The sequence below is a fragment of the Alexandromys fortis genome, unplaced genomic scaffold (genome assembly GCF_014885135.2).
Source record: "Alexandromys fortis isolate MF-2015 unplaced genomic scaffold, M_Fortis_MF-2015_v1.1 scaffold_85, whole genome shotgun sequence".
NCBI lineage: Eukaryota > Metazoa > Chordata > Mammalia > Rodentia > Cricetidae > Alexandromys > Alexandromys fortis.
In genome coordinates this window covers 3,461,987-3,476,702 of record NW_026067975.1, presented here as the reverse complement: position 1 = coordinate 3,476,702, position 14,716 = coordinate 3,461,987, and the positions used below count along the sequence as shown (strand labels likewise).

Here is a 14,716-nt window from a genome sequence, read left to right as displayed (position 1 = left end):
AGCGAATCTCGAGCATGGCATAGCATCATATCATGTGTATAGTACATTTTAGTCACTAGATATGCGTTTTTAAGTGCATGCTGCACACAGTGTTGAGGGGAATTAGGCTCCATTCTCTTAAGGAAAGTAGAATAAAAGAATTTGTAGGAAACTATTTTAAAAACCAATATTGCATTTCCCTGAGCCAAACAATTTATCTTTCCTGTATGAAGATGCATGTGTTACCAGCCCAAGTCATATGAACCAGGTTTGTTCCTTGGCAACTAACCCAGGTAGTACAGGCTAGCCGTGGGACTATTGAGATACCAGCTTATTAGAGTTTTGCCCATCTCTTGATTGTTATCTGCCCCCATGTTTTTTTCTTACTCATGCATTTACTGATCCTCTTCTTTGGAACATATAAGAAATTGTCTGGAAAGGCAGAAGGTGAGAACATTTGCATAAAGTGTTTCTATGTGAGGACTAAGAATTGATGGCTGACCTTTTAGAAAGTAACTTCAAAATTTTTCCATTTGCCCTTCAGTTATGATATGAGCCCCCTCAAAATCCTGGAATCTTTACCTTTAGAGCACAAAATGTGGTTCTCTTCTTAGTAATTAGCAAATCAAGGCATAGATTTGAGATCACCACATAAGACTCTCCATTCTGGTCAGAGGTGATAGGGCAAAATACCAAAAAACAATTCCATCTTTATGGACCACCAAATAGCAGCTTGGGAACCCAGAAAAGGCCTCCTATCATTGTTGAAATAATTTCAGAACCCATTTCCTAATCATTTCACTTAACTTCTGTCGTTAGTATTGCATATGAAACACCGAGGAAAAGAAAAGAAAGCACTCCTTCACATTGAGACAAACAACAGTCCACGTGGATCCGGGTCCCTTCAGGGAAAGCCTCATTTGCACAGTATTTGGGATAGGCCTCCACATTTGCTTAGTACTATCCTTAGAAGCCCTTTCAGCACGCAATCCTTCCTTGCTTCTGTGTCTGGCTTTTTATAGGTTTCTGGTTAGAGACTTTGGCTTTTCCTTCACCAGTCCAAATAGACCCAACGTAAAGAAAACCATCATAATTTTTCCTCTCCACGTGGAGCCACACATGAGAGCTCAGTAGAAAGAAAACGATCCACTTCCTGCTGTGCCCTGTCAGGTCATTTCCCAGTCTCTACTCTGGTCCCTTGTTTAAAGAGGTGGGGGTGGGGAAAAGATCAGATTGCCTGGCCATTTTTAAATGTTCCCAGAAACAGAAGATAATAAAGGAGCCAGAAATTCCATATACATCCATCATCCTGCTTCTTAGACGTAGCAAGGCAAATAAAAGGTAGAATTCAACAGTCTTGAATTTCCAGTTCCCATGCAGAGCTGGGGAAACCTGAGGCTCTGAGTCCGTGAGTGTATCATTGTTATTCAATGGAAGAAAGTCCAAACCTTGGTCTTGGGAACATTTAAGAAACCATCTGGGGGTAGAAAAGGTGAGGATACGTTGTATCCTATGCTTGTTCTAAAATGCATATCCCTTCTCTGGAATAAAGAAACTTAAGAGAGAATAACTGTTGTTAGTGATAAAGAAAACCACCATGGAGCTGTAGTCCACCCTCCTTCTGATGACTGCTTCCATCCACTGTCCTTGAAGCATGTATGGATCGCTATTTCCACAATGCAGATAGACTGATGTCCCTCCTGTCCTCCGCACAGCAGGACCATTCTAAGGGCCTCCTGTCTGTGCTGCCTTCCCTCTCCACCATGACTGCCAAGGCTGGCCTTCCCTTGGCACCTTTATCTTTAGCCCCCACTGCTCAAGTGTAACACACACTGGACTGATTCATTTATTTCTGTTCATTTATTAATGGCCTTTCATAACCAAGTTATTAAGTCATCAATAACTCCAGAGAAATAAATGAATGGATCCAGATCTGGGCCAGCAGATGTTTAAGATACATATTGAAATCTCTAACTAGGAACAGCATAACAGTCAATTCTTGGTCATCAGTGAAATTTTCCCACCTGGGAAAACGCATTCCACCCCTGTTTTGGTACAGTTAGAACTCCATTTATTTCTTTACAAAGTGAGATGGATAGCACCTCCATCTCCAGTCACTCAGCTAAAATAAAGGTTGTTTTTTAATTATCTATGGCACTCCGCAGTTGACAAAAAAAAGTGTAGCTGTTTCTCCAGAATTAAATCCTCTCAGGAGAGCCTCTAAGTTCCACTTTTGTATCCTTTGGAAGCAAAATGAAAAGGAGGGAGAAAGAGGAGAGACAAGGGAGGAGAAGACCTAGGAGCCTAGAAAACCCTGAAGAAGTGTGCCCAGGAATCTAAGTTGTATGTAGCTGTTCCCTCTCTCCATGAGCACCCCAGAGTCTGTCCTTGTCTTCCTGCTCAGAGACCCCTTTTGCCTTCATTGGCCTCCTGTTTATACTCCAGAACTCAAACTTAAAATATGCTTAGAGATCTCCATGTTCCCCATGCACTTTGGGTTCCTAGTCTTTAAAACAGAGGTGATGAGAAAACACACTCTCATGACTTGTTATCAGAATCTACAGTATTTAAAAATCATTTAGGATGTTGTCTGACATTGATTGGCAAGTGTTCCGGAAGCACCCACTGATTTTAGGGGGTCAGTAGTACAAATATAGTCATTCCAAATGGTTTTAGTTTCTTAGAGACCAAACAGTCTGATTTCCTCAATTAATTTTACAATTAAGAAACTATAATTTACACTGAGTATGCTATAATCTTAGCATTTACTAGATTGAGGCAGGAGGATGTCAAGTTTGAGGTAAAACTATGAAAGAATCTGAGGAAGAAAGAAAAGGGGCGGGAAAGGGAAAGAAAATTATGAAATTTTGCTGCCTGTTAGGGAATGGCTGTGCTGTCCGCAGTTAAATAGGAGACCCTTAGAGGAAACACCATCCTTGGAGTCTAGCAATTCAGTCCTAGGCGCAAATTGCTGCACTTCTTGCTAACTGTGTGACTTTGTACTCACATCTTCCCTTCTCTGGGTGTCTCTAGGTCCTTGAGCACAAAATAGCTAGAACTCAACCAACCTAGATGGATTGTGGTGAAAATTGAAAAATAATGATTGGAAAAATTAATGACTGAATAATGTGACTAGCGCGCTGCCTGGAAGTTAACGAGCGTTCGATAGCGAGGAGCTGTCATTATTTCAAAGGCACTCAGCTGGGCTGTCGGAGGCTGGCAGCTGAGCCTCCACATGCTACCCAAGCTCACCACCTCAGCACCCACCCTTTCTTCCTAAAAACGGGGGAGGGGTCCCAGCACTCGCTTTTGTCTAGTCTACTCAGTGGCTGTTCTGTGATTAGTAGGTGCTACCAACTATTGCAATCACCCATGCCTGTGGATGAGTAGAACTCTGAAAGTCCTTGTTCTCTAGGAAAAAGAAAAGGAGAAACTGAGAAGGAAAGCCCCCGCATTCTGTGCAGAGATTTTTTTAACTAGTCCAGTCCATTGTGAGAAGTTTTGCTCTGGCAGCTGAGCCCTGCCATGCTGTGGGCAATGGAGGCTCATAAACAGCTTGCCCACTCTGCTTCGTTGTCACCATTGTTCTGATGCTGTTGTTGGGTAAACATGGCTACAGAAAGACAAGGAAGCATAGGGAAACTGAGCCAGATGACTACATTCCCTTTAGAGAGAGAGAGGAAAAAATTCTTACTCTTGGTACCAACAATGGCACTTCATCGTTCATAGACCTCATAATGCCCATGAGACAACAGGGTCTCATGGAAGGATTGGGGATGGAAAATGAGGTCTATAGTCCCGTGGGTGTGAAAAAGTTACCCTCTTGAAGATTTTTTTCAAGGTCATTATAAAAGGTTAGAAGGTCTTTAACCCCAGCACTCAGGAGGCAGAGGCAGGTGGATCTCCATGAGTTTGGGTAAGTCTGATCGATATAGCAAGTTCCAGAACAGACAGTACTACAACATAGTGAAGTGCTATCTCAAAACCAAAAACTAAGAAAGCACAGCATAATGTTGGACTATTAGGGTGTTAAGGGAACCTTTAAGGGACTGTCTAGCCTATCTGTTCTCATTGTTTGCCATGGAATCTCCATCACTATCCCAGGAACAGTGGTATTCCAGGGAGTATCCTGTAGGAAGCTTTCAATTTTGAGATGTTAGAGATTTTAAGACAGAAGGATGGTGAGTTTGGGTTTAGTTTCGGTGTGAAACTATTTTCTGCTGCCCCATTCTCAACAAAGGGTAAATGGTAAATAACAGTGGGACAGGCTTGCCTTTCTTGTATTCCCATCTCTTGGAGCTGTGGCATTCGCTGGTAGACATTTCACAGAGCAAGGCATAGCTATTCGTCATTATCAACAATGGAGGTGGCTGGGAAGAGCAAGAAACAAGTTAACGTACAATGAAATCAAATCAGGCTGGGCTTGAGGAGGCCGACTTCAGCGTAGCGCGTGGGTTTCCACGGTCTTCCATGCGTCATTGTACATCAGAACAATGCTCACTTTCTTGCTGATCAGCTAAGTCATAGTATAGTTTGAAGTGGAAATTCTGGGCCCAGACAAAGCAGAAAATCGGTACTAAGCCTAGTGTAAGCAGCCATCACAATCGAAAGTGATTGAAATTCTCTTTCCTTAATATGCAAAGTGGAACACTCAGACATCAAAATGCTCCCAAAGATGCATCCTACCACAGTACAAGCATCTTTAGCACAAGCCTTTCCAGTTGCTTTCCTGGTTCTCTACCTCTGATACTCCGCTCTCAGGCAATGCCGTTGAATACATTCTTTCTCGTCTGTCCCTACAGTTCTTATTGGCTTCCCATCAGGAGCATCTCTCTTTGAACTGTTCCTAATCTTAGCAGAAAGGCAAAACCCAGTCACAGCCTTTACCAGAGATCTATCAAAAAGACAATGAATGAAAACTGGCGTAACCAGCATTAGGTTGTTATTTCTCTAGTGATTTCTTGGTAATCCGTAAATAAATGCCACCCAGATTTGATTCAAGTGGACTGCAAGATTCCTACAACAGCAATGTGAGAAAGCAGATTTCCACTGGTGTCCAAAAGTGATATTTCCTTAGCTGATTAATAAAAAGCGAGATGATTAAGAAAGAGAATGCTGAATCATACCCCCAAAAAAGTCTCATCCACATAGTAAGATCTCTGAGCTAATTTTTAAAAACTCCTTCACCATTAAAATGAACATGCCTAGCCTTCTTTTTTCAATGTGTCATTAGTCATGTAGTTAAATTGGTCGTGGTGTGACATGTATTTAAAATGTACCGTTGTCTGTGGTCTCTCTCCAGGAAGCAAATTCATTGGGTAAGAACTTAACGAAGACGGAGAGTGCGCAGCTCTTCAGGATGTGGTATGGATTCGATCATAAGTATCCTTTCTAATGACAACTTGGCAGGTCCTCCTGGGGACAGATTCCTCTGCACCCTCATCACGGAGGAATAGAACTGTTACTTCCTGAGGAGCACACAAAGGTAAAGTGAATCCACAGGCAAGCTTACACCAAGGAGTGATTTCAAAACCTAAAACCACATAGACCATTGTGAGGCGTGGAAAAGCAAAGTGAAATCCCTCTGTAAAATGTACATGATGTTTCTGTGGTGATCAGGTATTTAATGTCGGATAACAAAATTGCATGGTCCTGAAGAATTTATCTATTTTGTTGTTCTATATAAAGGTCTTACAAGGTCTTACTTCCTGTTGGGCTGGCCAGAGACCTGCTTCACCAAATGGTCTCAAAGGCCTTTGCAGGCTTTGATTGGTCTGATGGGCGTGCACAGGCCTGAGCTAAACCCGCTTCCCAGGAACCACTGTGTCCTGTGTAAAAAGATGGGGTAGGAGGAGCAATGAATGGGCTGAGGACCAGAAGTCTGGTTGCTCTTTGTTTCCCCTCAGGAACACTTTAGGTAAGCTTTTAACTCTGAAAAGAATTTTTTTAAAAAAAATTCTAGCCATCAATGTGAATGCAGCAGTTCAGACATGCCCTGTCATGTGAGTTCGAGGGCTGAAACGCCAGGCTGAAGTGCTTGGCCCTGTAGAAGCAAGCCGTCCATGGCTAATCCAGTCAAGAGCTCCACGCGGGAGGAAACAGACAATTGTGCTGTGAGCTGAATGTGTTGGGTTCTCGCTGGTTTTCTGTAGTGACAAAATCCCTCTCCATTCAGTGAGAAAAAGCCAGTCTCTGGGATTAAAACCCAAAGCAACGATTAAAAACCACAACATGTCGACGGGAGAGGGGAAGTTAAGAGGAGAGAAAGGATCTTTTCTGCAAGCTTGCTAGAACTCCGCAAACAGGTGAAGGAGGAGCAGCTATAACGGGAGGGGCGAGGAGACAAGAAAGGAAGGTTGAGAAGGAAGTGAAGAGAAGCCAACTGAGGATGCGCAGAGAGGTAAGGGAGAGCATGTTCGTATGGAAATTAGAGAGCATCTATCCCTGTAGCGCTCCATCTCACATGGTGCATTGGAGGGCTGGGCTTGGAGCTGAGCTCGGCTTAAACTCATCTGGGCTGTCTGGGGCCAGATCCCTCACTGTCAGCTCTGCATTTGTGTAGGCAGTGCAGGCTACCACCCTGCAAAAAGCAATGCAGCTTGGTCATTAGTGGCCTCTTGCTCAGGTCTCGTTAGCTACCTGGAGCCTTCCTGGTCTCTAGGGAGTTTGTTCTTGGCGAGTTATTGCAGGTTTCTACTCCTTCTGGACTTTTCTTCTAGAAACAGGTGCCATTGATTTCAGTCTCTGATAAAACCAAATTTCTAGGAAGGTGTAAGAGTTGACTGAAGAAAACACCTAATGAAACACACAGCGAGGAAATAGGACATCAGAAACCTGGTAAGAGGTTTTGATATTCTTCCTCCAAATGCTGAACGTGCTCTGAGGGAAGCTTTCCAACAAAGAAAAAGGATGAAGTAGAAAAATTAGCTAGGAGACAAGAAAATGAAATTTGGAGCCCACTCAAATTTTTAGCTTGGAGCAGCGGCTCTAAATTTAGATGATGTCACAGTTTTTAATCTCACTTTCCACCAAAGGTTTATTTCCATACGATTAAGGACAGCCTAGTAGAAATGAAAGCAGATTTATCCTCTGTGTAATATCTCTCCACGCGGCCATGTGTCCTCCTGTGCATTCATTCCAGAAACTGCAGTGCAGCCATCATTGCGCCAGTACCCTTTCTCAGAGACATCAGGGGTTTTGTGTCCTAGTTAAGGTCTGAAGTTTACCTGGAGAGGAGCAGGCCAACCAGTTTTAATTCTGTGACCTCGTCATATAGCTATATTTTCAGACAGATTATAAATGTGGCGTTTTACATTCACTCTGTTGCCCACTTATAACCCTGTCACCCTAATAGGTTAGGCCGTGCCAGTTGTTGCCAAAGTAGGGACAGTCCCCCACCAGAGTCAGGTTACCTAACCTTGACCAGAGGAAATGTTAGGATGCTGGTAGAAATGGGGCTGTGCAGTGCGGAACTATTGAGACTTCATTTCCGTAAAATCCCATCCCACGCTTAAAGCAGCATAAAGAATTGTTGCTTGTTTTTGTAGTACTGAGAGTTTAAACCAAGGGCCTTGCAAATGCTAGACATGAGCTATACACACACACCCCTTTTAATTTTCTATTTTGAGATAGCATCTTGCTAAGTTGCCAATACTGGTCTTGAACTCAGTCACGGGCCCAGGCAGGCCTTGAACTTGCCACCATCTTGCCTCAGCCTTCTACGAAGAATTCCTGATAGAATGGAGAAGGTAGTTCCGTGATAGGACTCTTGCTGACGATGAAAGGCCTTGGGTTTGAGTCCTAGCACCCTAAAAGGGGAAATTTTGGCAAAAATAAATAAATGAGCCTTCAGACACACCTGAATTAGACAGAGTTCTCCAGAGAAGCTGCAGGAAATCATCAATTTATGCATATATGCATGTAGAGACCCATTTCAAAGAACTGGTTTGTGTAGTCATGGAAGCTAACAAGCATACAGTTTGAAGGGCACGCGCTCAGCCTGGAAGCCAGGGTAGCTGCTAATGCTGCAGTCTTGAGGAAGAATCCTGCAGAGCCTCCTCCTTTCTGCTTTCAAGGCTATGCAACTAATTGCAGGAAGCCCACTGGGTAATTTATTTACTTCGAATCGACTGGTTGTACATTTAACCATATCTACAAATGCTTTTGAGAGTAACATCAAAAGGAGGCTTTAACTGACTGCTGAGGTCGTCTCTTAGAAATCGTGTCATGATAACCCCCATTCCTATGCAGTGGATACCCAATGTTCAGACTCCAGGGTGGTTTATTATCTCAGCATTATTAGCAATAAAGCAAACCACTGGGGCTCACTTTTTTTGTTGTTTTATTTTTACATGACAAGTAATTCATAATACATTCTTAAGAAAAATTTCCTCGAGACTACGGGGATTGGGGGAATTACACAAATGAAGATTTAATAAAGATGGCCAGTGGCCAAGCACGGTACAGAGGGCTTTCCACTCAGCCCCGCACTTCTGTTCTAGGCTCTGCAGGAGACCTGGAGTGCTAGAGAATACACACAAAGAGACCATTGGGGTCAACGCTGGCATCAGTGCAGCAACCTGGGCTCTCGTGTTTAACCATGTTGTTAGAAGCCTATAGTGCCCAAACTGATGATCAACGACAGTTTCATCACAATTCAGTGTGGGCAGCAATTCTGAACCATGCAACAGGAAGAAGAAATTGAGACATAAGGGGATGGTGGGGAACAAATGCTATTGGCCACTACCAGGTACTGACTTCATGAATCTTAGAAACTCTCTTTTGGTTTGGATTCTTACCACCACCCTTGTGACAGAAAGCCAAACTCCCAGATCACTTACCTAAGTAGCTTCATATTCTCTAGCTGGTAAAATTCAATTCTGTTCAAGCCCAGATCCCTCCAAAGGCCACAGAGATATTCAAATGAACTTTATTGTGAGGGATGCTCTTACTCTGCTTATTAAACCAAACCCCTGAGCTCAATATGTGCTTGGAGCTGCCCTTTAGACAAGGACGAGCCTGATTCCTCACTATGTAGTGCGCCACTCACCTCTCAAATGTCTGTCGACAATATTCTGGTGAGATCAGGGTTGGGGTCAGAGTCAATCACAAAGAGAATAACCCACCATGGAGGAGCTGCTAAGTTTCTGAGTCATATCCTCAAAGTTTGGGCTGGGCTATACCACAACAGTAGAGCAGTCAGAATGTGTGAGGTCCTGCGTTCGATCCCTAGCACCATAAAAACAAATCATATCTTCAACTTTTCCGGGGCATAAAGTTAAATATGCAAGGGACTTTAAAAAGAACTTCAGTCTTCTAAGGCAATAGATTTAGTCTAACTAAGGTCCAAGGAGGCAGAAAAATGTAAACCAAACATCAAACATCTGTATCAACATGTCCCCGTGGGGTGGAATAGCCTTCCCTATCCAGAAGATTAAAGTCAACTCTGGCCCCATGTGCCCTGTGTGTGTCAGGGGCAGCTTCTTGCTGGCTCTCTCCTCAGACTGCAATGCCTCTACCCTTCCCCTCTCTCGTTCCTCTTGCCTACAAGACCCTCCTGGTGCTATATTGGAATCAGCAAGTTCCTGTAGGGCATTCACTCAGTTCTTCTCTGCTTTATAACTTCCCTACAGACGTACTTTCTAGTATATTATGTGCTTTCTTTTAATTGCCTCCTCTGACCAGGATATATTCTCTCTGGAAATGGAGATGTGGGTCTGTTCTTGTTCTGTGGTTGTCCTTAAGACACAGAATAATGTCTGGCAGGGAGGGGACACTCAATAAATATTTGTTGGTTGAATGAATTAATGATGAATGAACGAATGAATCAGACAAGCCGGAAAGCAAGGTTTTCTATCCAAGGCACCTTCACTTCAGATATTGATGTAGCAAGAACTGCATATTCATTATCAGAAGGTTACTAAGTGAGCCCACAAGCAGGCAAGGTCGATTAGATGGCAGTGGTTTTCATCTAGGCTGCCCCATATAGACGCTCTCCCCTAGCCTATGTTTCTCACTCTCTGGACATAGACAGCCACACACCTGACAATTACCTTAGCTGCCCTCAAGTCGGTTCTCCCTTCTTTAGTCCCTACCCTACACAGGGAGAAAGAAATACATTCTCCCCCACCCATTAATTTTCTGGTGTAACCACCAGGATTTTGCAAGCCTAATTTACTAATGACTTAATTAATAACACAGGAGCCCAAAATGTCATGGCTTAGATTCTGGTTAAAGAAAGATGATTATCTACTACATACAAGAGAGGACTTTTTAAAAGTCTAACCTCTTAAAGGATCAACTCAAATGACCCAGATATTGCATGTAGACATGTGTTCTACTCTGCGGCTGAACTACTGTGTCTAGCCTGGCCCTGGCTTAGAGGCCCTGTGTGCTTTGTATGGGTGACTGAATATAGCTTATCCCAATGTTGGTTCTATTAACATTAAACCCAAAATTTTAGAACCACCTACCAACCTCACTAAGAATCTCACATAATGAGCAGGTTAAGAAGATACAATTGGTGCATCCTTATTCATATTTTAAGAGATACGGTAGAACGATTGGGCTAGACTCAGGTGTTACAGCTGGTGCGGGAATCTTGCATGCCTTCTCCATGACTAATGGTCCTGCTGGCTTGTCGGCCGCCTAGAGTCTCCCTCCATTCCGTCATTTATCATCGCTCTCCTTAAGCATGTGTATATATTAGTCCTACCAAAGCAAATGACACAAGATAAAAAATGACCTTTTCCAAAATAAAAAGGGCAGCATCAAATCATCTTGAGCACTTCCCTTGTGCCAATATCAACTAACATAAAAACTTAGTGTGCGCTTGCCAGCATTTTACGTCGTGCAAAGAATTCTCAGAGATAACAATGAGTTGGCAAATTGACTCAACAGTAGAGTTTCAGAAAGCCACAAGGGTAGAGAGCTCACAGAGCGCACGGACCAAGTGCCCACCAAACGAAAGATCACTGAAGACGTGTGAGTGCCGTGGCTCTTGTATGTTCCCATTGGGCAGGGTAACAGACTCCCTGAACATGGGCATGAGTAGTTGGGACTACACCCTAAGAGACACAATGCTGAGCATCTGGATTGTTCTCCAACAGTATTTGGGATCACATATTCAGGGAGCTTAAATGAAACAATAGTTTGATCTTAACAGAGAAAAAGAAAAAGGGAGTGATAATGGAAGAAAGATTACTCCTCCTAAAACTTGACGGAATGCTTTCTATCCCACATGGTCACTCTCACGTTGAATCCTAGGTGTGAATATTATGAGCAGAAACCTCAGTTCCAAATGATGATTGCCCACAGTGCAGATCTTCCCAGTGCTGACTGCTGGAAGCAGCCGTAAGTCACTTACTGGAGTAGTGATATAGGCTTTGTGAATGGCTGAGTCTGCCTTACACAACATTCCGGAAGAGCAGGGACTTCTGCTTCATAAACAAGCCACTGAGCCCAAAGGTGGGAGAGGCTCATCTGAGGTATCCAGTGTTGCTGCTGGACCTGAAGCCAGCAGCATAGTCTATTCAATGTCCCATCAGAGGACCCGAGGCTCTTGGTTCGTGTGCTTCATCTACTGAGCGCTCTTGTCCTTGGCGTTTGTGCGTTGCCAGTGCTGTGCTTGTGTCTAGTATTGTCTTAGTTGTCCTCATAGTATTGCAGTATCATCATTTCTTAGCAGTTCATTAGAAGTTTCACCAGTCTGGGCATGAGGCACATTTTACTTTCATTAGCAAGCAGAGAAGATAGCAAAATCTGCAGGTAACACTTTAATGAGTGTCCACTCTGTGCCAGGTGACACATTAGGCAAGCAGTTCTCAACCTGACAGTCACAATCGCCTTGGGAGTTGAATGACCCTTTCACAGGGGTCAGGTCACCTAAGGCTAGTGGAAAACACAGATATTTGCATTATGATTCATAATAGTAGCAAAATTTCAGCTATGAAAAAAATGAAAAGAAGTAGCAATGAAAATATTTTTTTCTGCTTGGCAGTTATCACAACACGAGGATCTGTATTCAAGAGTTGCAGCATTAGGCAGGTTGAGAACAACTCCATTAGATGCTAGGTTTCTGTAGCTAACAAGGTAGGTGGGCACCTACCCTGATGTTCTGCTGTTTGCCTTGTTAAAGTGAGTCTTGGCCCAGAATCCTTTGAAGTCACTAATGATAAAGAGCCATGGGGATAGGGGATGTGTTTAGAGGAGCTCAGATTACAGACATACATACCTTATAGACATACAGCCATTGGTAGCTCTCACTTACAAAATGTAATCAGATGACCCAAAGTAGCTTCAGGGAAGCACCATGATTTGTACATATTTGAGACAAGCAAAAGGTAGTCTGCTTCCTGAAGGCTGTCTCTGACTAGCTCCCTAATGGCGTCCTCATACAAGAATGCCTACAACATTGTCTCTGCTTTCCCCAGGAAGCCGGCTAGAAGGCATGCTCCTACAAGGAGCAGCAATTCTGCCACTGCCTCCATCCCTAGGCTAGTTCCTTGGGCATTCCAGTTGGCTTTCGGTCACCCTTTTCCTTCATAGGTGTCGCTGTTGAAATGACTTTTATCTTGACCATAGTTTTAGTCCCCAGACAATAGAAATTTAAATTAACTGCAAGAAAAAGCCAGTTTCCTGGGCCCTGTGTTCTAATGACATTGTGGTGGAAGCAACACACAGGACTTGTAACAGGGTAACAGAGACCGTCATGTTCAAGTCTACTGTGGATCTTCACTGCCTTCTTCCCATAATAGGATGAATGCAGGCTGCCCTTTGTTTTGTCTGCATCCTGAGAAAGCTGGCTAATTATTAGAAGCCTCCAACTGAAAGCAACCCAACTCACTAGCATCCAGAATCAAAACATTGAAAACACTCAAAGAGTGCTATTTTCTTAAGTACATCATAAATCCATAGTTGGAGACAGCTCTTCAAGACATTGACTATAAGTACAGATTTGACCCTCTGAATTCCTGCCCAGACACCATAGCCTCCCACTGTCATTATGAAAATCAGGTTCCAAAGATGGCAACTGAGTTTTCTACAAGAGTCCTAGAGTTAGTTCTATGTGAGCTTTAAGACCACTGAAGTGTTTTTTTTTCTCTTTTTCTCTTAAACATATTTTAATAATATCTCTGTTAGATGAGAATGCTTTCTTATTTCACCTCCTCTTTAAGCAAACAAAATGAAAATTGAGATTTACGCAACCACAAAATCAAACCATAGGTCCACCTTTTGTGAAAAATAGGTTCCCAAATTATTTTAAATTATGACACCAAAGCAGTCTCTTAAGGATTTTCCCGAGGTACAGCCCTGTCTGAGACATTCCTCATTCCTTTGCTGATTCCTTATTTGATTTGTGGCATGATTCTCAAGGCCATCTTAGGCTCCTGATACATGGTGTAGACAAATTCCACAGAGCTGCTATTCTAATATGGTTTTGTTTGATGGTTTCTGATTTATAGGCATCCTTTTAAGAAGGCATTTCTAGAATAAAGAAAAGCACCCTCAAACGTCCCTTTTATCAACTATAGAAGATCTGCTTTCATGGCCAGTTATTGATTCTCTGCTGTGAATCACTTTGTCTCTTAGCTTACATCAACTGCGATTTGCTGTTGTGGCCTACCCAAGACTAGGTACATAATCATTTGGTTTGTTTTGATTATTAAAGGGAGTCACTCAGGGCACTTGGAGTGATGCTTAATAAACTGCTAATTTTACTGTGCATTACAGCCACGGTTCTAAAAGAAGTGCCGTGTGGTGCATTTAATGTTCATTATCACTTGTTCACTGTGAGTCGCCCAACTCCCTCTCTTTGACACCCCAGCAATCGTGTTTAGTTTAGCAGCTGTATTTTAGTACATAAGGATGACTTCGGTCTCCATAAGGAAAAGGCTTCATCTGGGCCGTGAGCCACCACAGTTCTCATCTGACCCCGAGTCAGCAGCCCAGACTGGGAGCTAAGCTGCACTAGTTTGTGCTCTGAGCTGTACACAGAGTCGATTCGCTTATAATTTCTCCTAAGTTACAGTCCATCCTCCCATAGTTACTGTTCTGGAAATTATGCCATGGAGAGCAATTTGGACTTGATAGAGAAGTGCAGCAATTTTTTTTTGATTCCACAATGGCAGCAATGCTAGGCTTTGATGATAATTATTCCTCTTGTACCTTCCCTCAATAGAGGAAGCCTCTCAATTGCCCCTTCCAGGTGAAACTCTGCTGCTTTGCCATTAATGACGTGATGTATTGATGATTTCTGGGTTAGTGTTGTATGATTTGATCTAAAGATATTCAGAGAAAACAGCGTAGAGACTTTTTAAATCGAATGCACACTGCTTCACTATTGCCAGTATTGCATTTTGGTTTCGCATTTCTTCCTCCTTGGAGGTAGGGGAGTCTTCTGTTATAAAGTTTAATTGTCACTTAGTCACTCCTCAACTGTGGCAGCCAGGGTATTTCCAAGTTACAAATTCATGAGCTACTAGAGACATGCTACCAGAATAGAGGGCTGCCGCTGCCTGCACAGATTACCGCCTAGCAGGAGCCTGGTCCCTCTGGAGGACTGAAGTTGCTTAGCACCTGTCTGTATATAAAGCCATTGTAGACGCCACACAGCACAGAGCGCCCCAAATCAAGTCTCCCTCACAGGGTAGACATGGCGATGGTGCCGTCTCAGTGTATGTCACACCGCCTCGTAAGTGTGAAGGGACAGTACAGCACACTGATGCTTCACGGAGGA

At 43.2% G+C, this 14,716-nt stretch overlaps 1 protein-coding gene across 1 annotated transcript in view; it reads left to right on the top strand.

Moving 5' to 3' along the window:
• Slc9a9 (solute carrier family 9 member A9) overlaps positions 1-14,716 on the top strand; it is a 548,379-nt gene that overhangs the window by 449,290 nt on the left and 84,373 nt on the right. The window contains exon 14 of the mRNA XM_050157298.1: positions 5,282-5,361. Coding sequence (XP_050013255.1) covers positions 5,282-5,361 — 80 coding nt within the window. The remainder of the gene's footprint in view (positions 1-5,281; positions 5,362-14,716) is intronic.